At 49.8% G+C, this 23,255-nt stretch overlaps 7 protein-coding genes across 7 annotated transcripts, besides 1 other annotated feature; 3 read left to right on the forward strand and 4 right to left on the reverse strand.

Moving 5' to 3' along the window:
* Positions 1-1,761: 1,761 nt before the first annotated feature.
* On the reverse strand, positions 1,762-3,677 carry FPSE_01692 (uncharacterized protein; the record flags this gene model as incomplete). The annotated part of the gene is made up of 2 exons (XM_009254812.1): positions 1,762-3,484; positions 3,532-3,677. 2 exons carry the CDS (start codon positions 3,675-3,677, stop codon positions 1,762-1,764), a joined length of 1,869 nt encoding a protein of 622 aa, XP_009253087.1.
* A 1,486-nt stretch (positions 3,678-5,163) lies between these two features.
* Positions 5,164-5,895, forward strand: FPSE_01691 (uncharacterized protein; the record flags this gene model as incomplete). The annotated part of the gene is made up of 2 exons (XM_009254811.1): positions 5,164-5,562; positions 5,608-5,895. 2 exons carry the CDS (start codon positions 5,164-5,166, stop codon positions 5,893-5,895), a joined length of 687 nt encoding a protein of 228 aa, XP_009253086.1.
* An 873-nt stretch (positions 5,896-6,768) lies between these two features.
* Positions 6,769-11,151, forward strand: FPSE_01690 (uncharacterized protein; the record flags this gene model as incomplete). The annotated part of the gene is made up of 1 exon (XM_009254810.1): positions 6,769-11,151. The coding sequence occupies one exon, from the start codon at positions 6,769-6,771 to the stop codon at positions 11,149-11,151; it is 4,383 nt and encodes a 1,460-aa protein (XP_009253085.1).
* A 3,520-nt stretch (positions 11,152-14,671) lies between these two features.
* On the forward strand, positions 14,672-15,834 carry FPSE_01689 (uncharacterized protein; the record flags this gene model as incomplete). Its single annotated transcript, XM_009254809.1, has 4 exons — positions 14,672-14,732; positions 14,810-14,857; positions 14,924-15,629; positions 15,681-15,834. The coding sequence occupies 4 exons, from the start codon at positions 14,672-14,674 to the stop codon at positions 15,832-15,834; spliced, it is 969 nt and encodes a 322-aa protein (XP_009253084.1).
* Positions 15,835-16,173: 339 nt separating this feature from the next.
* Positions 16,174-16,196: a repeat region.
* A 35-nt stretch (positions 16,197-16,231) lies between these two features.
* FPSE_01688 (uncharacterized protein) lies at positions 16,232-17,335 on the reverse strand (the record flags this gene model as incomplete). Its single annotated transcript, XM_009254808.1, has 3 exons — positions 16,232-16,627; positions 16,685-17,268; positions 17,317-17,335. The coding sequence occupies 3 exons, from the start codon at positions 17,333-17,335 to the stop codon at positions 16,232-16,234; spliced, it is 999 nt and encodes a 332-aa protein (XP_009253083.1).
* Positions 17,336-17,849: 514 nt separating this feature from the next.
* FPSE_01687 (uncharacterized protein) lies at positions 17,850-18,833 on the reverse strand (the record flags this gene model as incomplete). Its single annotated transcript, XM_009254807.1, has 2 exons — positions 17,850-18,561; positions 18,610-18,833. 2 exons carry the CDS (start codon positions 18,831-18,833, stop codon positions 17,850-17,852), a joined length of 936 nt encoding a protein of 311 aa, XP_009253082.1.
* A 428-nt stretch (positions 18,834-19,261) lies between these two features.
* FPSE_01686 (uncharacterized protein) lies at positions 19,262-22,820 on the reverse strand (the record flags this gene model as incomplete). The annotated part of the gene is made up of 2 exons (XM_009254806.1): positions 19,262-20,982; positions 21,038-22,820. The coding sequence occupies 2 exons, from the start codon at positions 22,818-22,820 to the stop codon at positions 19,262-19,264; spliced, it is 3,504 nt and encodes a 1,167-aa protein (XP_009253081.1).
* Positions 22,821-23,255: the final 435 nt, after the last annotated feature.

Genomic DNA, 23,255 nt, shown 5'->3' on the forward strand with positions numbered 1-23,255 from the left:
AGATCCTGATCCAAGTGTGGACGGTATCCATGTATAGCCGAGTTGCAACAAACTTCTTTTCATCGAATACCTCCGTGATCCACCACAGGCCAATCGGTTGCTGTTAAAAAACAACGTAAAACCCAATCCCCCCAGGTTGCTTTGGTGTGGCGAAGTAATATCCAGAGCGGAGCAAATCGGTTCGCAATCATGGTATATCGAAGATCGAAGCGTAACCAAAGCATCATAAATAAAACCGTTGCCAGGCCAGTATGAGAGTCGTGATTAATGGTATTGGGGATGCCAACAAAGGTCCCGCCAATTCAGCCAGACTGTCGTAAATCCATTCGTAGTCGTCGGCTGTCTATCGAAAAAGTCCAACTCCTAAACTCAATGCGCCGTTGATGAATGCATGTATGTCGAGTCGTAAATCCAGGCCAGTCTTCCCATCCAAGCAGTCGTAATGTAATGCAAGTCGCAGTGCAAAATTAAAGAATTCCCATCTGGTGCCAGGGATCATTTCGTCCTCCTCGCCGTCTCTGTCGTCTCTCTGCTGCGCGCCTGGCATCACCAGTACAGTCCACACAGCCCCAGACGGCAAAGACTAATCTCCAGCCACTGGATTACCACTGTTAGTAACATGACCCTCTGTGAGAGGGGGTGAGGGAACCTACACCACTGCTATTAATGCCCAGAGTGCAGCCATAAGCCACAGTTCCTGCCTCCTCTGGCCGGGCTTCTTGTCGGAGGAGATGTTGATGTTGGATACCCACATCATGATGATGCCGCCCACGCAGAGCGCCAGCGCGAACAAATCGTGGAGAACCTTTCTTGAAGTGACTAGTCTGGGGACTGTGAATGAGGTGTCTGTCACCGCCAGAATCTCCCAGCTGTCGTTGAGCATTGCGATTGCGCACTACGCGCGTCAGCCTCGTGTGACCATTGGAGGTCAAAGATTAGTGTACTTACACCCACAGCACCGGCGATAATGACTTGGCTCTTGGAGGACCATTCTTTGCAGACGTATGCGAGGAGTAGGATAGCGGCGAGGCTGGTGATCCAAGCGACCAGCCTCACTCCAGCTTGCGCCAGGGCATAAGGCCTCGAAGGCCGCGCCTGGTAGTGGTACCGGCGCCTCGAAGGCATGGCCGGTCAGCGGTGGAGAGACAATCTCAAAGGTGAAGCATGAAGGAGGAGAAAAAAGAAGAGACAAGAAATGATGGCAGAATATGATGGTTCGTCGATGGAGATGAAGCAGGCAAAAAGAGGTAGCCTGGTCAAGTTAAACAATGGAAGAGGTTAGGAATTGACGAAAAGAAGTGGAGGGAATGGAGATTCGGGGACCCAAGGGTCGGTGCAGCCAATTAGAGGGTGACAGACTAGCCGTGGTCAGTGTAGTGCAAGGGAGCTAGGGGTTGGCGAGCCGCTGGGGGGGAATTAGGTGGTGGATCAATTCGAGACTTGACTCGACTCTTGAATCTGCATTCCGATATGGTTAGGCTTGGAATGGGAATAGAGGATAGTATGGACTACTATGTATTCGGTACTCTGTAGACAAATGCAAAAGACCTAAAGCAAAGTGGCTACTCGAATGCATACCTCTAGAGTTACAGAGTACATAACAAACAGTTTCAGGGCCCGCCCCCCTGTTACCGTTGCTGTGGCACAGCAAACCACCCTAGCCACTCTCCAAGAATGACATGACCCCTGTTCTGTTCAGCTCAACACTCAGTAACCCAGCATGGTCTTGCAAACAAACATTGTCGTTAATCTGCGGATATTCTAGAACGAATACTCCTCTACGTAAAGATATATACCCTGCGCACCCGTTCCTTTATGTACAGCTCGTTCATCACTCAAACGGCTTACGCAATTCCTCGTCCGCGCCACAATCTCACGACCACCACAAACAACAACCCCTGTCTCCCCCCAAGCTTGCTCTACTGGTTCTCGGATCATGGCCTCGATATCTGGGCGGCACGTGTACTCCCGAATAAGCTCTGGTACCGATATTGACTTTTCCACGCGACACGGTGAATCGCTTGGACATGCCTTTTCGTCTGTGCCGCTGCTGCAACAGCATCCCGTAGATCCCTTGATGGGTTGGATGTCGTCAGAGTCGCTCGATCTTGACGACTCTGCCGATTCAGGCCGAGAAACGAAAACTGGACCTTCTGTTTTGTCGCTGGACCCTGTCACTGCGACGTGGATGCTGACAGCGATGCCCTTTGCGCGCACCATTCGACCAGCTTCTTCGGCTCTTTCAACGTAATATTCGATTTCCTTCGCTGTTCTTGCTGTGAGAACAACTTCGACTTTTCGTGTGCAGTTCGCTTTTTGTGCTGCCGCTACACTCTCAAGGATGGGAACAACAAAACTCGCTCCGGTCGACGCTCCGATCAGTACCAGCGTCTCGTAAATGTCACACTGTGGGGGAACACCATACGGTCCTGATACAAAACCTGTAAGCTCCGAAGCCGTATTCTTTGTCGCATACTCGTGTATACGCTTGGAGAATCCAGAATGGGCCCGCACGACAAGTTGTATACTGTTGCAACAACATGTTCCTTCGAGCTTGTGCGCACAAGCAATTGTATACGGATGCGCTTCAAACATACCCAGACGTGGAAGCCAGAGGTAGATGTGCTGTCCAGCCTTCCACTTGAAGTGCACGTCCTTGATGGTTATTACCGTGGTCGTTGGTCCAACGACTCGAGCAGCCACACGATGTCCGAGATGCTTCATGCCCTGGCACGCTGTTCCTTGTGGTCGCAATCGAACATTCTGCCACAAGAGAAGTATCCATCTCATGGCGCGGTCAAAAACAAGGAACGAGACGCTCATCCACAGAAGCCAGCGGGAATTGGCAGGAATATGCTTGTGGAGCAACCACAGCATAACAATACTGGTGACAACATGCTGGGCCACCCACACCTCATACGAAAGCCTGCGAATAGGCACAATACCAGTTACAACGTTCCAAAGAAGAATGGCCCAGGCTGCCAGTCCATACTTGACCAAAGGCAAGATACTGAGGGCATAATCGAGAAACTCAGCACGTACCCACATGGTCCAGAAATGGAATCCATGAACCGTTGCGGTGACAAACATTGTGCGCGCAACCCATCGATGTAACCAGTTGAGTCTTTCGTGGCTGGTTCCTGCGAGGAACCCAATAACGTTGACCTTTGTCGACAAAAGGTAAACCAGGGGAAACTGCATCAGAGTTACCCATGCGTTGCGATATCCGATACGTTCCCAGTAGTACACGTCGTTCTTTGCTACTTGCCAGCTCATCATGTATACGACAACGACCCAGTAGCATGCTAGAATGATGATCCGGCCGAGGGGAAGTGGCGTGGCCCATTGGAGGCCTTTGGTTGTGATGTAGTATTGTGGGTGGCCCATTTCTCGAATGATGGCTGTTGCTGTCGCCCATATTTGACTTGGAGTTCCTCTTGGTCGGGTGGGGTGGTCTATTGCCGGATCGCGGCATGCTTTTAATCTTTGCGCTGTTAGTAAAGACGTTGGTGAGATTATGAATGTGGCTACCTTTGCTGAGCTTCTAGATGGTTGATGCCGCGAACGACAAGGAGTGCGCCCACGACACCAGCAATGATATACCAATAAGCGCGAGCAAAGGCATAATTGACTTCCATCCCTAAGCCGGGATCATGATGCATGTGATCCATGTCCATGATGGCTATTATGCGCCTCTGGCGTCGAAGAAATGCGATTCAAGTGAGAGGGAAAGCGACGGCCAGCGTCGTGAAGAAACTCGAAGTTTCGGGTCCAGCTTCTCAGGTCTCAAGATGATGGTTCTGTCGGTTCAAAAGACCATCATGTCGTATGCAAACAGAACTTGGTCAACAGAGCAGCGGCGGTTAAGAGACGATTGAGACAAAGTGGTGAGAATGATTGAGCAAGTTGGTATGACAGCGACAAGACTTGGCGATTTGAGAATCGAGAATGCCAAGATCTGAGGACTGGGAAGCAATTAGAGTGCAAGATGCTACTCTGGATGAAGAGAGCTGATGTCGGATGAGAGAGAAAGTTAGTTGAACCCCGCCGTGATCAAGAGTTAGGGTGAACAGGATAAATTACTGTAAGCCACCCACATCAGGAATAGTGACAAACTGATTTATACGGGCTGTACATGCACAGGGAAGATCCTATTAACTTCAGCTAAGAGGAAAGAATCAGTGCATGTAAGAGATGCAGTCTAGTTAAGCCACAAGTCAGGTCTAATCATGCGTTCTAAACTCTCAAGGTATCATCTAATTCCTACTCTTTAGATAGTTTCCGTTTTATCCGTCTCATGCCGTGTATCCGTAGCAGCGCAAGATTCCGTAACAGATGTCTCTATGAGCTCGTTTAGAAATGTTTGTCTAGTGAGTGAGTGATACTACTAAGGTTAGTAGCTTCTGGATGAGGTTAAAACTCGCTCACTTACAGCGTGAGAAACAAGAGGGAAACTTGCTCAAACAACCTCAGGGCCCGTGCACGATGAAATATGATTGGACCATGGGGGATGTCAAGGGGGGACCCTTGTTTTTGTTCTAGACTTTTGGGGTAGATCCAGATAAAACGTGCTCTCTTCGGCGGGCGTCTCCGCCACTGACTTATATGGACTAATATTTGGTGATGGAGACTTGCACTGGTGAAAGGCCGTCTGGTGCTGTGAATTACCTGTAAAATCTATAGATATTCGAATCTCCATTGCATTTATGGAGTGCAATGCAGGAATTGCTTCAAGCTAGTAACATGGCTTGCATTGGCTTGAGGGATCATCATGGGAACACAGAGCCTCAATGACGTAGCAATCATGATGCGATCGAGGTTGTACAAGAATTGTCATCTGTAACTAAGACCGATCTACGACAATACAATTCCATTCATAACCTGAAACTCGTCCATGCCTAGAATTACATTAATGAGACTCTTGGTCCCCGAGCTCATAGAGACCATACCTTAGTACCTTGGACACCTCGTTGGGCAGGTGCGGAAAATAGGTGTCTCCTGCATAAAACAACCCCAGACTAGGAGAAGGTAGTTCAGCCTCTCCCTCCTTCCCTTGCCAGTATCCGCACCTGCTACAAAAACTGTCAACCGCCCACCTGAGCTGACTCCCATACCTCACCCACAGTTCAATTCTCTCCTCTACTCTCCTATAACTCGATCACAATGCGCTCCTCTGTCCTCCTCTCTGCAGCAGCCCTCTGCGGCCTGTCCCTCGCCCACTTCGAAGTCAAGTACCCCGACACAATCGGCTTCAAAGACGACGACGAGGACAAGTCTCCCTGTGGTGGCTTCACCCCTGACCTCTCTAAAGATAAACTCGTCGATTTCCACGTCGGAGGCGAGGCCATTGCTCTTCGCTCTACTCACCAGCAAGGCAACTGGCTCTTCCGCGTCACTCTTGACGAAGAGGCCTCTGGCGGCTGGGAACAGGTCTACCCTATCGTTCAGCAGAGCGGCCTAGGCGACTTCTGTCAACCACATGTCACAGTGCCTGAGAAATACGCCGGCAAGAAGGGCTGGGTGAACGTTGTATCTTCGGCAGTTGATGGTCTTCTCTACCAGGTGAGTTTTATCCTACAAACCTAATTACATGGCTAATCGTATTAGTGCATTGCTGCCAATTTCGTCAAGGGCAAGGCCGATGCGCCCAGCGAGTGCAAGAACGCATCTTCGGTCAAAGCATACTTTGTCGACGACGACAAGCTTTCTGCTCTTGTGGATGGCGGATCAAATTCGACGGAATCATCAACTGGCACGGCCACAAGCACTGGCTCAGCGTCGTCTTCCACAGAATCTAAAGATTCGGGTGCGGCGCCGCAATCTTGGTCAGCCAACGGCGTTGGCATGATTACCGTGTTGTCCATGGCATTCGTTGGAGGCGCTTTGTTTATTTAGATGCGGCTGCTCGAGATTGGTTACTTGAACTGATGGATACGACACTGATAGATATTGTTTCTAATTATGATGGGATGAAAAATGAAACGTGTCTAGCGCATCTCACTCACTGCGCCGCCTCACCGCAGATGGTGGCCATTGCCCTCATTTCCAAACATGCACGACATGGGATCACATCCTACCTCGTCGCAACAATTAATAACACGAGCCATATCGGCCTTTACAAAGTACCAAGCCCCATCCGGCCATGATCCACGCCCAACAACGACTCTTCCCCACAAGATCTACAAGGAACCTCATTGGGCATTGAGGATTTCGCTGGGGTCTGATCTGGTGGCCGAGGGAAACAAAAAAAGATTCACCGCTAGCAACTTCCTCACTTCTCACTCACTACTACCCTCTCACGCTGTTGTCTGCTCATCAATTGATACCCTACCGCTCAAATGTACACGTCCTTTATCTGATTGATTAGATGGTGTGAGCCAATGGCTAGTTATTCATCATTCTTTGTGTTGTTTTGCACGCGCCACGAATAGAGTTTCATGTGAATCGCCCAGCCCCGATATTACAAACACTCTGTAGGTGCCGCCTTTCCCGTTTGTATATCTATATCCGTGTCTGTTTGTATCAACTCGTCTTCTTTTCGACTGTATATCTCTTTTCTATCTCCATTGTATACTCCAAGTAAAACTTCTCATCAACTTGGCGACTTTATCAACTCATACTCATCGGCATTGTATCCGACCAATCTTGCAACCACCATTTATGTATCCGACAACACAAATCTTATGAGCTAAGAACCTTATTCAGTATTACCGTCAACCTTGAGCCAAATTTGACGTCCGAGCCACAAACTCTGGCGAAAGGGCCATTATGGCAGCTGTAGATCTCTACCACGCCAGCTTCTCGAAGCAGCTCTTCAACTCACCGACAGCTTCTGGTCTGCAGCCCCTCTATCAAAAATGGCCCGAGTCATGGCCGAGGCATGAGATGAGCATGTTGCTCGGCCTCGACATCATCTCATGCACGATATTGTTGCTTTACCTCTGTCGAAAACCGTTGCTGAGCTTAACTCCCCGCTGGTTAAAACCGTTTGCTCAAGAATCTGCGCCGTTTCACGCAAAGGAAAGGAAATGGAATTTTTGGACGCTGTGTCTTATCTTTCTTTCCCTTGTTGGTTTGGGGTTCGCTATTAGCTGTGCTATTGTCCATTCTCACCAAAAGGTCTCGTTTATGGGACTTGTGCCATGGACGGTGACGACGCTTCTCACGATTATCGATCTTCCTACTCGAGCGCCGAAGCTACTGCTGGTGCAGTATTCACTCATGATGGCGGCTGCACTTGTACTCCAAGCAATTTGGTATCTCAGCTTCAAGACTAGCTCGATGACAATTTTCCAGATTGCACACCTTATTATCGAGGCTCTGGCCATCTTGGCCATCGGAAACATGCCCCTTCGCAATCCGTTCTGGGGCTCTCTGGATATTGGAAACACCAAAGTCGCTCCGTCGAACAAAGTCCGCAGCCCAGAAGATAACCTCACGCTCTTCCAGTTCTGGACCATGACTTGGGTCAACCCTCTTTCCAAAATCGCCAGCCACAGCGAGATTGGCGTCGAGCACGTGTGGCAGTTACCATACGAGTTTCAGCACTGGAGGCTTTACATGGCTTTCCGCACCCTCAAGGGCAAACTTCTACCCTGTCTTATCGAGGCCAACGGGCTGGATCTTTTTATATCGACTTTTGCAGCCATTGTTGAACGTGTCGCTGAAGTCTCCAACCTTCGTCTCACAAGTAAACTGTATCAGGCTCTTGATAAGAGTGATCCTCAAGAAGCTGGTCTGTGGTGCATGGTTATTCTCTCCATCGACGCTATTCGTCAGATCGCAAGGACGTCTTCGGGATGGTACTCGCGCAAAGCATACGAAAGGAGTCGTGGAGAGACTTTTATCGGTTTATTCGGGAAACTTCTCACGAGAGCGGTACCAGGATCTGAAATGACGGAGAAGGATCCCTCGTCTGGTGAAGAAACAGACCCTTCCAACAAATCTGGGAAATTGTCTAAATTCTTTCAACAATGTCGTGGACGCAAAAAGCCAAAGACGGTATCGCAGCCATCTCAAGACCATCAAGCCTCCAACGCAAAAGTCGTCAACCTCATCCGCGGGGATACCTACGAAATATCCCAACGATTCTGGGAATTCGCACGCGTGATCGCAACGCCCATCAAAGTCATTGTGACTATCTACTACCTCATTGACATCATGGGCTGGCCTTCCTGTGTCGGCTTTGGTTTCATGGTCATCTTTATTACCTGCAATTCTTTCCTCGTCCGGCAGGTCATCAAGCTGGAGCGTCAACGAACAGCTCATTCTGATCGACGAGCCCAGGCTGTTGCGCACTTTGTCGAGGCTAGTCGCCCGCTCAAGCTCAACGGCTGGACGTCGTCATGGCGTGATAGAATCTTACGGTTTCGGGACGTCGAGATGAGGAAGAGACTTCATATCTCCATCGTCAACGCAGCTATCTCGACCATCAATGTCTTTGGCGGTGCCGTGTATCCTTTTGCGAGTATTTGTCTGTATACGCTTATTCTCGGCCGTGGACTACCAAACGATGTCATCTGGCCTTCACTACAGCTATTTGCACAACTTGAGGCGAGCACTAGAGAGGCTTTCGATCTCATCTCTGCAGTCTGGAAGTGCACTATTCCTGTCGAGCGTGTCAACAAGTACATGTCGGAACCAGACAGAGATCAAGACGCGTTCAGCGGTTCGCAAGATCGTGATATTGAATTCGTCAATGCTTCCTTTTCGCTTCCTGCTACCGACCATCTTGTACTGCAAGATCTCACCCTCAAGTTCTCAACGGGTCTAAACGTCATCCGAGGAAAAGTCGGTTCTGGGAAGTCAAGTCTTTTACTTGCAATTCTTAACGAGCTGGAACACCGCAGTGGAGTATTCTCAAGAGCTGATGAGCCGATTGCGTACGCGCAGCAACTCCCATGGCTGCAGAACAAGTCCATCAGAGACAACATCCTTTTCCACGAACCCTTTGAACAAGAGCGTTATCGAAGTGTTCTCAACGCATGTGCCCTACTTCCTGACCTCATGACGTTTCCTCTAGCCGATGAGACGAAATTAGAAGAAGCGGGTATTGGTCTTTCGGGTGGTCAAAAAGCGCGTGTTGCTCTTGCGCGAGCTGTTTACAGCAAGTGCCGGATTCTCCTTTTGGACGACCCTCTTGCAGCTTTAGATCATGACACAGCGAGTTACATTGTACAACACTTCCTTCGCGGGCCTCTAGCCCAGGGTCGAAACATTGTACTCGTCACTCATCGGGATGACCTTGTTCTTAAACACGCTGATCAAGTCGTTGATATTAAAGACGGTTATGCGCATGTCTTGACGCGAGAACAGCTAAACCAAGAACTCGAGCATCCCCACCATGTCAATTCTGTTTCTACCGATGTCCAGCAACACGAAACGACACAAGAACACGACGCTGAAGATGTCCCCGGAGCCAAAGACGTTCCTGAGCAGATCACAGAGACGGGAGCCATTCCTTTCTCTATTTACAAAAAGTACATGGGTGCAGGAGGGTGGATTCTATGGTTTCTTTTGGCTTGTTTCTATGGTCTTTCTCGATACTGCGATATTGCCCGTGCGAGACTGCTTGAAGCTTGGGGTCATGAATCTGCAGGTCTTGAAGGGATTATTGCTAGTAGCTACTGGGGTCTTCCTAACCCAAGTCAACATCCTCGGCCTTGGTTGTATGTTCTGGCTGGACTTTCTATCGCTCAGGTAGTAGCGTACGCTGCCGCTCAGGTCCTTCTCGCCTCCATCAGTATTCGCGCTGCTAAAACTCTCTTCAAAATTGCCATCGACAGAGTCAGCAAGGCATCTTTTCGATACCATGATACCACGCCAACAGGCCAGCTGAAGAACCGCCTCATCTCCGACATGGGTATGGTTGATGGTGGTATCCTCGCACCACTCGAGTCATTCGTATATAACATGATTGCTCTCGCTCTAAGTCTTTTCGCCATCATGACACACCAGGTCTTTCTCGTTCTCATCATTTTTGTCGTCGGAATTCTCTTCTCGTACTTTTACAGTATATATGTCCCCGCCTCGCGCTGTCTGCGCCGAATGGAGATGCGCTACCTTACTCCCATCATCGCCAATATCGGAGTCATGCAGGACGGACTCGTCACTATTCGTGCTCTCAAAGTTGAAGAACGTTTCCAGGATAAGCACTTGGAGGCAGTCGATGACTTTCAGAAACACGACCATTTCTTCTGGAGCATGACGTTCTGGCTGGACTTTCGACTCGGCATGTCTTCAGCAATCATGCGGACCATCCTCGTTCTTTCAATGGTATATATGGGTACTCCAGCCAGCGCGGTCGGTTTCGTTCTGACACAAACCAACATCGCCATGGTAGCTGTTCAGCAGCTTTGTGAGAAGTTTGCAGCGTTGCAACTAGATGCCGTGTCGCTTGAGCGAGTAGACGCACTGAAGCGTGTCCCCGAGGAACCAAGGGGTGATATCGAACCACCTCAGGACTGGCCCAGACCGTGCGACAGCGTGCGCTTCAATTCCATGTCATTCAAGTACGCCGATGACCTTCCAGCCGTGCTAGACAACGTCACATTCGAAATTCCCGGCGGTTCAACGTGCGCCGTCCTCGGTCGAACAGGATCCGGCAAATCAACCATCGCCAACGCCCTTCTCGCGACACAAGCACCAGCCTCAGGCTCCGTAACAATAGGAAGCATCGACCTCGCGAACATCAACCGCACAGCGCTGCGTCACCGCGTCACATTTATCCAGCAAGACCCGATTCTGTTCCCCGGCACGCTCCGCGACAACATCGACCCGGAAACCAAGTTTTCCGAGCAGGAGTGCAACAACGCCATTCAGCGTGTTCTCGGGGACGACTGGGCTCTCGACTCTCGCATCGACGCGGGGGGCAAGAACCTGAGTCAGGGGCAGCGACAGCTCGTGGGTATCTGCAGAGCCGTGCTGCGACGAAGCGGGCTTGTGATTCTTGACGAGGCGACGGCGTCGATTGATCGGGGTACCGCGGCGACGGTGCAGAGAATCTTGAGACAGGAGCTCAAGGAGAGCACTGTGATTACGATTGCGCACAGGCTCGAGGCAGTCCAGGATGCGACGTGGTGCTTGAGGCTTGATAGAGGTCGAGTTGTGGAGTGTGGTCCGGCGAGGAATTTAGGGGAGGTGGGGGAGTAGTATATAGTAGTAGGGCAGAATAGGATATAATCTAAACTGGTAAAAGGCACCGCTGAAGAAGTCATCGGGTGTGTTGTAGTCGAACCCAGATCTCCGTGATCCTATATATTGCATTCCGGCGCACTAATGTCCCATTCTCTGTCAATGTCAAGTGTCTTGTTTGCCAGGTGAGCATTCACAGGGTCGCCGTGTTCGGGCCTGTTCTTGTTCTTGGAAGAATCTGCACCTCAAACTCGTAACGGCTCATGCGCGTTGGCAGTGCATGGTGTGTATAAGAGGAACCCGGATGTAGAGGGAGCTGCTTCCACGTAGTTCGTATAATATAATATGGCTACAAGTTCAAAGTGTGAGCAAGGAATTGGGATTCTAGACTTTCATATAAATACACATTTGTAAAAGTTTGGATTCTCAAATATACATGTAACCAAAGTTCATGGGTCAGTAGTGAGTCAGTGTTTTTTGTCAGGTTTACTGGGATCAGATGAGCAGCAAACAAACATCAAGGTACAACCACAAAACACGGCTATACTTTTTGTCACGTAGTCTGTACTATAACCAGCGAGATGGAAAAGAGAGATCATGGAGAATGCAGAAAGTCCTGTGTAGGATGAAGGGGAACCGTGTTGCGGTCCCATAACACCAACCCCCACGATCAAAATGAGTAGGTTCCAATTGCCTCCTGCTTCTTAGTCCAAGGAGTGTCCCATCTGATCTCTACTGGGGGTGCGTGTAATTGGGATTTGCTGGTCGGCCGTCCATGGCCACGACGGGCGCGAGGCGTGAAACACTATGCAGACGAGAAACTTTTGATCCTTGGACTGACGCGAGGGGGTTTTTCCTCCGCCTTCGTGGCGGTTCCGATCCCATAGAAGGATGAGATCTGCATGTGCTCGTTGGAATTAAACTACTCACAATCACGCTGCACTGATACGCTCCAAATTCGGCAGTGAATCTATAGCAGAGGATCTGACTGAGGAAGAGGAGAACAAGGGTGACAAAGAGGGAGTGAAAGCATCCGACGCCCAAAGGGAAGACTTCGTTTCGAGGCAGACCACCAGTGTCTTAAGACACATCCTCCATCACGGGTAGCAATGGGCCATGGACGTCAGAAAGAAACTTTCCAAGAGACAGCTTCGCTCCGTCCCCTATCATTGAGATCCTTAATATGACCCGCGGGGTTTGCCGACCCCGACCATGATCTCAGCGCCAGACATCATCCGGGGGGCGAAGGGGCCGGCGGCCAGGTGGCTCAACGTTGGTTCTCTAAATGAGTAATTGTTTCCCATGGCGCAGTCGTGGACAGCAAGGGAATCCGACGAGATATGGACAAAAAGTCCAATAAGCCCGCTCTGTTGGAGACACTCACCTTGCGATCATAGACACCAAGCTCACGGACGACGCCGCCGGGCCCTGCGGCCAGGGCATGAGCCGCTGCCTCGTCAGGAGGCCGTTTGTCTCTGGTGAGAAAAAGTCGTGCAAGCTGCTGTGAATCAGAGCAAACATTGCAGTGAATCAGAGCATAAATTTTGGGTGTCTGGTTGAGCGTCTGTGATTCATGTATGGCAAATCAGTCATACGCATAAAGCAAACAGCTAGCAATAGCAACAGTAACAGTAACAGCAAATTGTGTTTACTGAAAACAATCGTTAACTCGTGATATTAAAGTCCTAGCTGTGTATTTCCGAATTCACGAGTTTGGGGGTTCCAAAGAGTCACAGCTCTGCGGAAGCGGAGGCCGGTTCGGCTACAGTTTCAACGGAAACGGCTCCGCGAGTGGATGTCCGAATCTCCGAGCATCAGTTCCGAGTCGATATAATTAAGTAACGGGGACATGGGACGGGCATCGGGTCTGGGATAGTATCGGATCTGGGATCATGTCGAATCTGATCGGAATAGAACGGAATCAAGTTAAAGACAGTTCGAGTAAAGCAATTTTCCGCGGCTTAGGAGATGTAGCAGTGGTTAATGTCTTATGCGTTTTATATCCGTAAAGACTGGAATATAATTACCGGATTCTGGTGTTTGTGGAGTACTCGTCTTTGTGTCCGGCATCGTATTTCCGGTATGTTTTTCGAAGATATATATAATTCGAGTCCAAAGAAATAAATGAAAAATTAATAGAGGCTCGTTGAGTTGGATACAGACCTCGGCAAATCTCGGCCGTGCGCTTTACTTGTCGATAAATATTTGGAGAGGGTGTGAATTTATTTAGGAGTATTAGTTGACTGTGGGGGAACGTTGATGATTGGTTGGTGTTTGGAGGTGTCTTGACTGGAGAATACGAAAACTAATAACTGTGATGGATGGTTTATGCTGCTATAAGTAACACAGCTTATGATCCAAAGAAGCTGTCCAGATTATATTATAATAAGCATGTGTTTGTCAGCTATTTCGATCTCATGACTGAATAGAGTGCCGTGGTAGCAGGTAAGTCAACTCCCTATACTCTGTACTATCCGTCGAGATGGAAGCACTACAGACGGGACCCCGCAATATCACAAGCTCGGCTACTCGTCGGCAACGTACCGACGTCATCTTGTATTGTCTTTTACACCAACAGTCAAATACCCAAGCCTAGATAGATCACAACGACCTTGACTGACTCATCCTTCTCTCTTCTACTCTCTCCCTCGTGATCAACATCAACAAACTTGTACGTCTCGGCCGCATGGATCGTGGTTCCCTACCCCGGTCCTCCGCCTGCCCGGACCAGTAGTGGGGCTCAGGGTAAAAGGTAAAGGGTCTCGGTATGAGGTGTAGGTTTGTGCCGACGTCAGAGTTGTTGGAGTCCTTGAAGATTTTACAGTTACTCTACTGAGCTAGGGCAGTTGCATGTGAGAATGAGGAAAATAGCTTCTGATGATGGGGAGGGTGTGAGATGAGAGATCAACCTTAGTACCTAAACAGTCATTGTCTACAGGTGCACAGAATTAGATATGTATATGCATAGGACTCAACAGCACACGACTGACTTGATGACCATGTTGATAAACTTGTAATATACAGCTACACTTAAACATACATAGCACGACATCTACCGCAACCATCTCCGATACCTTCCATCTTCCATTCACCCCCAAACTCCAACTCTCTCTTCCCCGGTCAAATGTGGGGTTTCTTTCTCCGGACATTCAAAAAAAGGTGTGTAAATAAAGAAAAAAAAGAGAGCTAACAGCTAAAACTAACAGCTCGGTCCATGACCGACAAGGTCTGTCTCTCTCTTCTTCTTCATATGCCATCAATCTACTTTCTTCTTTAAATTGTTCCTTTCCCTCCCCTCTTCCCCATCATTTCCTCTCTGTTAGTCTTGTTTCTTCTTCCGGTCTCTTGTTCTCTCTCCTAGCGTTGGTCTCAAAGCTATCCACCAACAACAACCTCGGTTCTAAAACGACTCGGCGCAAACTCTCGGACTTTCGAATAGATCAATAAACACACGCGACCTCTCTCTGTTCTATACTGTATTATTCTGTATTACTTGGCTCGGCGTAACATCTCTTACAAAAGAATCACACTTGTCGCAATGGCTTCAAAGAACGGCAATGGCAAAAAGGCGCCGCCCTCTGCGGCTGTTAACCTTATTGGTACGTCAGAAATTAAAAATCAGCGGCCTCATGATCCATTCAAGGTATAAGCCGATCAAAAACTAACTCAATCGCAGCTGGTGGTGGTGCTGGTATGATGGAAGCTCTCGCCTGCCATCCCCTCGGTAAGAACCTCGGAATGCGCCAAACGGCGCAAACCTAGAAAGTAAAAACTAACAGACATAAAAAAGACACAATCAAGGTTCGCATGCAGCTCTCAAGGCGCGCCCGTCAACCAGGAGCCCCTAAGCGCGGCTTCCTGAAAACCGGCGCCGCCATCGTCGCAAAGGAGACGCCCCTCGGCCTGTACAAGGGTCTCGGCGCCGTTTTTACGGGAATCGTCCCCAAGATGGCCATCCGCTTCACCTCGTTTGAAAAGTACAAGCAATTCCTCGCCGACGAGACGGGCGCCGTGTCCGGCAAGAGTGTCTTTATTGCCGGTCTGGCTGCCGGTGTTACGGAAGCCGTCTGCGTCGTGACACCCATGGAGGTCATCAAGATCCGTCTCCAGGCGCAGCACCACTCCATGGCGGATCCCCTCGATGTTCCCAAGTACCGCAACGCTGCTCACGCGCTCTACACCGTCGTTAAGGAAGAAGGTTTTGGTGCGCTGTACCGTGGTGTAAGCTTGACGGCGCTGAGGCAGGGTTCTAACCAGGCTGTCAACTTTACTGCTTACAGCTACTTCAAGGACTGGCTGAAGAAGGCCCAGCCTCAGTACGAAAACACTAACCTGCCCAACTACCAGACCACCCTGTGCGGTCTTGTGTCGGGTGCCATGGGTCCTCTGAGTAACGCTCCTATCGATACTATCAAGACACGTCTGCAACGGGGAGGTGCTGAGCCTGGAGTTAGTGCTTGGGCTCGTATTACTCGAATTACTACCCAAATGTTCAAGTACGTTTGACGCTGCCAAGAAAACTTGAAAATGTGCTGACTTTTATTTAGGGAAGAAGGATTCTATGCTTTGTACAAGGGTATCACACCTCGAATTATGCGTGTTGCTCCTGGTCAAGCCGTCACCTTTACAGTCTACGAGTTCCTCAAGGATAAGATGGAGAGAAGTAACCTGTCTCTTGTCGGAGGCAAGTATGAGGAGTAAAGGGTTATAAGCGACTGGAATCGACATAAACATCTGTCCCAATCTATTATGGGCGGATCCCTCTGTTGAGAGGGGCAGACGTCCGGCCATCACACGAGGCACCAGAGGTCTACTTATTTACACTTCAAGTTACTGGGTAAATGTATTTAAAGGAGTGTACATGAAAGGCAACAGAAGGGGATCAAAAGTATAGAGGAAGATATACCATGCATAGGAATGACGGGCGGCTATGTTCTTACTGCGCGCATGCATCTTTGGATAAATACCAGCATTGTGGTTTGGACAATTGACTTTTTAACAACACTTTTCTTGCACACCATTAACACCGTTATTGAGCACAAATTTATTTATTTTATTTAAAAGGGCATTCTCGTAACAATCTCATACTCTCATATATCTATCGGCCAGGTCGCTTGGGGCGGCTAAAGCCCTGTCGGGACGCCGTCTTGGGATGCAAATCCTCCAAGACCGACTCCTCGGTAATCTCACTAGGATCCTCTACTTCAAACTTCTTCTCGAGCGTCAGCCCAGCTTGGCTCTCGGCGGCGTCGAGGACGGAACGCTTCATCAGGGGGTACATCATGCGGAACTTGATGGACTTGTTGCCGGGCGTCGAGGGGCAGGTGTAGAAGAACAGAATGGGGCTCGACTCGGCACCGTCGTGTGTGTGGGTAAAGCGGTAAAAGGTGAACCGCGGCTCGGTCGACGAGATGGCCTTTGTCAGTTCTGAAATGCCGCTCGGCGTGGGTGCCTCGGGAACGAGCTCCACTTTCTCAGTCGAGGGGTTAATTTTCTGGGTATAAGCGGTTAGTTTCCGGCAAGATATTAGAACAGAACTTGGACTACTAACCAGCATCGTCACAGGTCGACCGCCGTCTTGGCCAACTTCCTTCAGAGCAGCAATGGCCTCGTCAGAGATGGGCATAGCAAAGTTCTTGCTCAGATGAATAGCCTTTTGTCCCGTTCCCTGACCAGCCTCCTGCTCAGCACGCTTGACCTCGCCCAGCTGCTGTTCTTCTTCGGTGAGAGGGGCAGCCAACTTGTTATGCGCATCGTGCTTCTCGAAGCCCTTGACGCTCAGCTCTTCGGGCGTTGTGACAAAGATGGTCTCCCGGAAGTGTTCTGTGCCCAGCTCTCGCACAAAGGTCAAGCGGGTGGAAGCAAACAACATCTTTTGGCGCACCTTTGCCGAGTCGGGGACGTAGGTGATGGCTATGAATCGAGGAGCATCCTCGTGACGACGAAGAATAATGTATAGGGCGACATCGGGCTTGAGGTGAGGCTCAAGACCAGAAAGGTTATCAGAAAAAGAGCTTGATTTGGAGGGGATCGTGGTGATAGGGACCATGGACTCCTTCTCGATGGTTGCGAGGAGCCCAAAGGTGCCGGTCGACGACAGCAACGAGTTGAACTCGTTCTGAAGCTCCTGAGAAGCTGCAAGAGTTAGTTCGGACCCTCAAACAGAGCCCGTATTCTGCATACCTGATATTCCTGACTGCATTTTGTCTATAAAATTGAAATGTAGGTGTAGGGGAGATGTCGACCGACCTTTGCTCTGCTGTCAAGTACCCCGCCACTTCTGGCGTCGCACGCTTGGAGCTACAGTGGGGTTGCCAGCTCATGCCTCAAAGATTTACGTCAGATCATTGGAGTACTTACCCTGTGCTTGTGTGCCCGGATGTTCTCGATATTTTGCACGGAGACCGATTTCAATCTCAATAATTGCTTAGGAAACAAGGGTTTGTTTAAATAAAAACAATGAATTTGTGTGCATCATTTATGAATTATCATTCCATTCGGGGACCATTGTTGGGCAACCCTCAGGTCGTACCACTCCATGTGCTCGGTGCTTTGAGATCAGTCTAATCTCTGCTCTGTCTTACAAAAAGATTCCTCCATAATCCACCGACCATAGACAGTCTTGATATTACCGATATCATCGTACTACCACACTGTCTCCACAAACTCATCATATTAGACTTCCATCTTCAACGAGTATCCTCAGCTCTTCAGCCTCAAATGAGGACCACCGCGATGAGGAGCAATTCACTCAGTCTGACAAACAATGGGATCTCAAACTGGTTTGCCTCTGAGACACCCACCTCATCAACAGTTGGGGAAGGGGTAGGCACAGAACCAGTCTCTGTCACTAGAGTTTCGCTGGTGGGAGACTCTGCTTGAAACTCGGACATGATTCCGGACCCATCTGAGAGTGACTCTGGGTCTGTTACCGGGGTCGTGGGAGGTTCATCTTCAACCCAAGTGAGACTGGTAGGAACTTGGGCAGTCGAGGTTGATGCTGAATCCAGGAGCTCGCCGGGAGAAGTGGTTGGCGGGTCAATGGGGACAAAAGCTGACGGAGGAAGTGGGCTCTCAGGGGGCTGTTGAACAGTGACTGGCAATGAAGGAGGTACTTGACCCTGTCCAGTCGATGCCAGAGAGGTCTGCCATGGGAGTGCAGCCGAAGCGACCAACACCACCGAAGAGGTGACAGTGAAGAAGTCAGTGGCTGGTGCAGGCTGATTGCCCGGATCGCCCAACTCAGTTTGAGTTTCAGTGGCCTGAATAACTGCAGCCTGAACGACAAACAGGTTCGAGATATCGGATTCACCCTCAGAGCAGCCTCCACCACACATGGGAGAGTAGGGATCTTCGGAGCAAGGGTTGTTGCAGAATCCTTCATTGATGGATTTGATAGCATTGGGGTCGTCTCCGCAGCGGCAAGCACTTGATGAGTTAGCTAGACGTCAGAAGGAGTCTTTGCCCGATACTTACGTGGGGGATACGGCAGCAAACAAGTGGTTGATGCAAGCAGCCTGGCACATCTCGGGAGTCAAGACACCGTTGGGAAGCGGGACGGGGTTGCTGAAGCCGGCGGCATCGACAGTAGCACATCCCCAGTACTTGAACTTCTCTGGGTACGGCTGCTGCGAACTGTAGGCTGCCTGGCAAAGGGCGGCGGCAAAGCCAAAGATGACGATCAAGAGATGGGCGAGCATGATGAAGAGGTAGTGAACGAAGAATGAATGTGATCTGTACGAAATGAGTGGCAAGCCTGGTTGGCGATGGTGAAGATGTCAAGTTCTAGTATGGAAGAGATTGAGGAGAAATTTGTTGGGAGATCAAGTGGATGAAGGGAATGCAGGAAGGAAAGTGGTGGTGGACGGTGAGGCTCGTGGTGCGGGAAGGCACGTTTCTCCTGACCACGAGGCAGGTTGCTCGCCGCACCTTCCACAACCTTAAGATGCGACTCACGACTCATCAGACAACAAATGGGAAGGAGGCCTAAAATAATGGGATAGCCTCTGCAATCACAGTCAATACCGTAGGGGCATCAAGTAATAGAACTTGTTTCATATTCAACAAACTATCCATAACATAGGGTATTTAAGACGATTCCACCAAATAAGAAATCCTACTGTAGCTGTCACCCACTAACGCCTATTCCAAAACTACCACTCATACTCAATGCCTCTTCAAATCGGTTCGACAATCCCCCCAAATCACTAGATGTATCGAGTCGGATGGGACTCGAAGAGCTCCTCTCACTCGCCCTGGAGCTGTAATCTGATTGAGGTGATTTCCGTCTTTCGGCAGTAGCTCTGACAGGGTCTGGAGAGCCCACCAGCTGTGGAGGCAAATCCTGTTCTTCCTCGAGCAAGTCTTCTAGATCATCTTCCACAAGATCCTGTTTTTTGTAGATGGAGCTTGTGACCACGGCACTGCCTCCTGGAAGCTTGACTTCATGAGCTTCCAGTGTGTCTGCAATGTCCTGAAGGAGTACGTCCATGGGGCAGATGTAGGCGACGCGCTTGCGCTGACTCCAGGCTAGGACGTGACCACATAGCTGGCCGTCGTCACGGCTGACGATCCAGGCACCACTGTCGCCGGGAATACCCAGAGGGACACCCTTGCAAGGGGAGTCTTGCTCTGCACCATCTCCGCTGGTGACTTGATAAGCGTGGCTAGGCAAGACGCGACCGTAAATCTTGACGCTGGTCAGCGCAGGCAAGATCTTGCCGGTTTGTAAGCCACTCGTACGAGCCATGCACTGAACCTCCATATTCGGCAGTGACTCTAAAGGGACTACATCAGTCGGTCGTAGTGTTGAGTCCTTTGCGTCGACACGAGGGATGGTGTTATCATCGGGCAGTCTGTCGTGAGAAAACTCGAAAAGCGCCCAGTCGACTTCATGCAAAAGACCAAAGGCCTGCTTTCGACGAATGCCACTCGAGGCGTATACCTCTCCAACGCTATATGTATCAATATGGTCTTCATCCTGAGTCTCTGGGTCAGGATAGAATCCTTCTTCCACATCGTCAAGAGCGGGTTGCGTCACGATGTACCCATCACCGCACCCAGGTTCGATACCCGGGATATCACCGGGCTCGTTGTACTCCTCGTCTTCCTCTTCCTCTTCATCATCGTCATAATCGCTGGTAATATCGGAATCAGAGTAGTCCTCGGATTCAGTGTCGGACAATTCGTAGCCAAACTCGTCATCGACAGTGCTGTCGTCGCCAGATTGCTCGTACCAGTCCATTTCGGGCAAGGCACTGCATCTCAAAGTGTCGCTTGGTCCAAAGTCGCGGTCCGGGTCATCGAGCATGTGATGGACTGTCATCCCATAGGGCTTGTCGTCAACAATAACGAGACCGCCCAAACTTACAGGTGGCAGATGACGATCTCCGATCCAAGCCCCGATGCTTGCACCATTGCTTGGGCGTTCCTGATATTCAGGGTTTATGGCATCCATATCATCTTCACCAAAACCCTTGGCACTCCTTCTGGCCATAGATCTAAGGACTGAGCCGGGCTGTCGACGCGACCTCAAGACTTGACCTCGGCATACTTTCAGTCCAAAGCCGGTGGTTCCGTCAAAGAGATCACCTATTCTCTTCTTCAAGATGGCGCGAACCTTGCCCACAGAGGTACATACAACAAGTACAGTGGGTTGTGTCTTTTGAGGGCTTGGTCCGACCGATTCAAGAGAGATCTCGACGGATTCGGGGTTCTTGCGATAGAAGTGGCGAAGCGCGTGGTTTATCTGGGGCATGAGGATCTTGTTCCACCTATCAACGACGTCTGGTGTGAGGGGTACATGAGGATAAAGACGCATTTTGGTCTCGGATTGTTTGTCCAGGGCATCTGTAAACAGTTAGAATTCCGCATGAAGCATATAATGGTAAGTATTGCTGCATACCCTCGTTGTCGACAGCACTCTCAACCTTGGAAGCAACATTCTCTGCCCCTAAAGTCGGTGCCGAAGCTGGCATTGGCTTCTCGCTTGTAGCCTTCAACGACGGCTTGAAATCTTTCAAGTCTTTTGTATCCTTGTTCATCTTGGTAGCAGGGACCTCGACGGGGACGGCAGTCGCCTCGCCAGGGTTGAGCTCCTTATCGAGCCTCTCCTCCAAGCCACTTACGCCGTCCAGGATACAACAGGCCTCCAAGAAGCGACTGCACCTGACTTGAACTGATGATAGCAGAGATTCACCAGAAGATCGTCCCGCAAGCTCATCGTCGACTGCAGTCCAACATGCTTGAACTGCCTTTGTGTATAGACTGCCGCATCTGATAGAGAGCTCCTCCAGGGCTGAATTGGGAATGCTGGTGGAGTTTTCTGGAACAATATCCTCAAGTTTCTTCCATAAGCCAACCGAAAGCAACAGTGTAGCTAGAGAGTATAAGTCGAGAACCCTCTGATCGGGATTGTTGGCAAGAGGGGAGGATTGGGCATTGCGCGGATCTAGCGGGTGCTTGGAGAGAATTGGTGACGTTGAAGGGGCATCTTCGGAAAAGAGATCGAATGATGAAAGGAGGGGACGTCGAATGTCTACCTCGCCGTCGATTGTACCAGGCTGTGATGCTGCATCGCAAAAGGAGACAGTGGTTGGCACTATATTACCGTGAGTGATGTCGCGAGCATGTAGATCAAAGATGGTGTTCATGAGATTGTGAGCTAGTCTGAACTTGGCTTCCAACTTGGGCTCTGATCCTAGTGCTGAAAGGAGATCTCCAAGGGTAGGCAGTTTGTAAGAAGGGTTCTTTGCGACACGTTCCAGTAAAACGGTGTTAAACGATGGGGGAAACCGGTAAACAAGACCAAGTCTTGAGTTCTCCATGTCCTCGAAATATCCGAGTAGTCGAGGCAGCCCAGTCCATGTGCCAGGGGACCTCTGAGAGTCTTGTTGCAGACCGGCCGAGAGCTTCTCGAAGCGCGCCATAGGAGGCATAATACCCGTACTGGCGTAGATAGAGTCAAAGGTAGCATACTCGAGTAGCAATGGCCCCCATGGCTCACGAGATGTTGCATGTGTTAGTTCAGAATAAGCTGTTTTGCTCATGTACACAAGTTCTCGAGGAGTGGAGATTTCGTCACCCTGCTTGGGGCGCCAGTGTTCCAAGGTCTTGGGATCAATTTGCTGGGGTGTTTGCATGCGGGTAGATTCGAATGGTCGGTAGTCTTCTGCCGCTGCAGACTTGAATGGTGTTTTGGACGATCTCCTAGGAATTCCAGCTGCTCTTGTGCGTGAGAGGTCATATAGCGTATCAATTGATGAAGTCAGGTCATTGACCAGGTCCTCAAAATGGTTCTTATCCCATTGAATCAGCGGCGGCTTTGTATCTTTTGATCCAGTTTGCGGCGCCTGAATCATGCGTTTTGAACTCAACCAAAGAGGTTCCGCCTCTGCCAGAGTGTCCTTGATGGTGGACATAATACTTCCCACGACTTCGCTCAAACCAGCTTTCGAGAGAGATTCGTCAATCTCGGACTGGTTCGGGTCGGACCATTCAACGCCCCAACTGACAAGACGGTCTTTTTGGATACGCAGTTTTCGATGTAGAGCCTTGATTTGAGGGTCTTCTTCATTTTGAATGGGTTCTTTGACGAAGTCGCTTGACTTTTTAGTGTCGTTGTACAGTCTGCTGAGGCGTTTCTGGAAGGGCAGCTGGAAGCCACCCAGGGGTAGGAAAGACTCCATTTGGGTGGTTTGTGTTGTATATGACTAGGTTTGTATAATACAAGATGGAAACTGCTTTGTATATATGCAGCTGTTGCCAAGCCGATGATATAAGAATGCCTTGCTTGATGCTGGAATGGCGATCTCGATGCGGGGCTCTTGGTCTTGGTCTAAGTTGAGGCTCGACAGCGATTGGCGTCCATGTTATTCCTTTTAGCTTGACAGAAAAATCACATGGAAAATGAGAGTAGAAGAGCAAGTGTGTTGATAAAATGATTGATTTACTTTTCTGTTGAGGGAATCAATTAATTCGGTTGCCTAACTACAAAGCGGATCTTGGAAGGTGCGGCCTATTTGCGGTCTCACAAGAGAGAATGCTGCTGCCTGAATGATCAACGAGTCTTTATTGGCTGAGATCCCTGTCATATTACTTGCAGATTCATCACGTGATGCCCC

The sequence above is a fragment of the Fusarium pseudograminearum genome, chromosome 4 (assembly GCF_000303195.2).
Source record: "Fusarium pseudograminearum CS3096 chromosome 4, whole genome shotgun sequence".
Classification (NCBI taxonomy): Eukaryota; Fungi; Ascomycota; class Sordariomycetes; order Hypocreales; family Nectriaceae; genus Fusarium; species Fusarium pseudograminearum.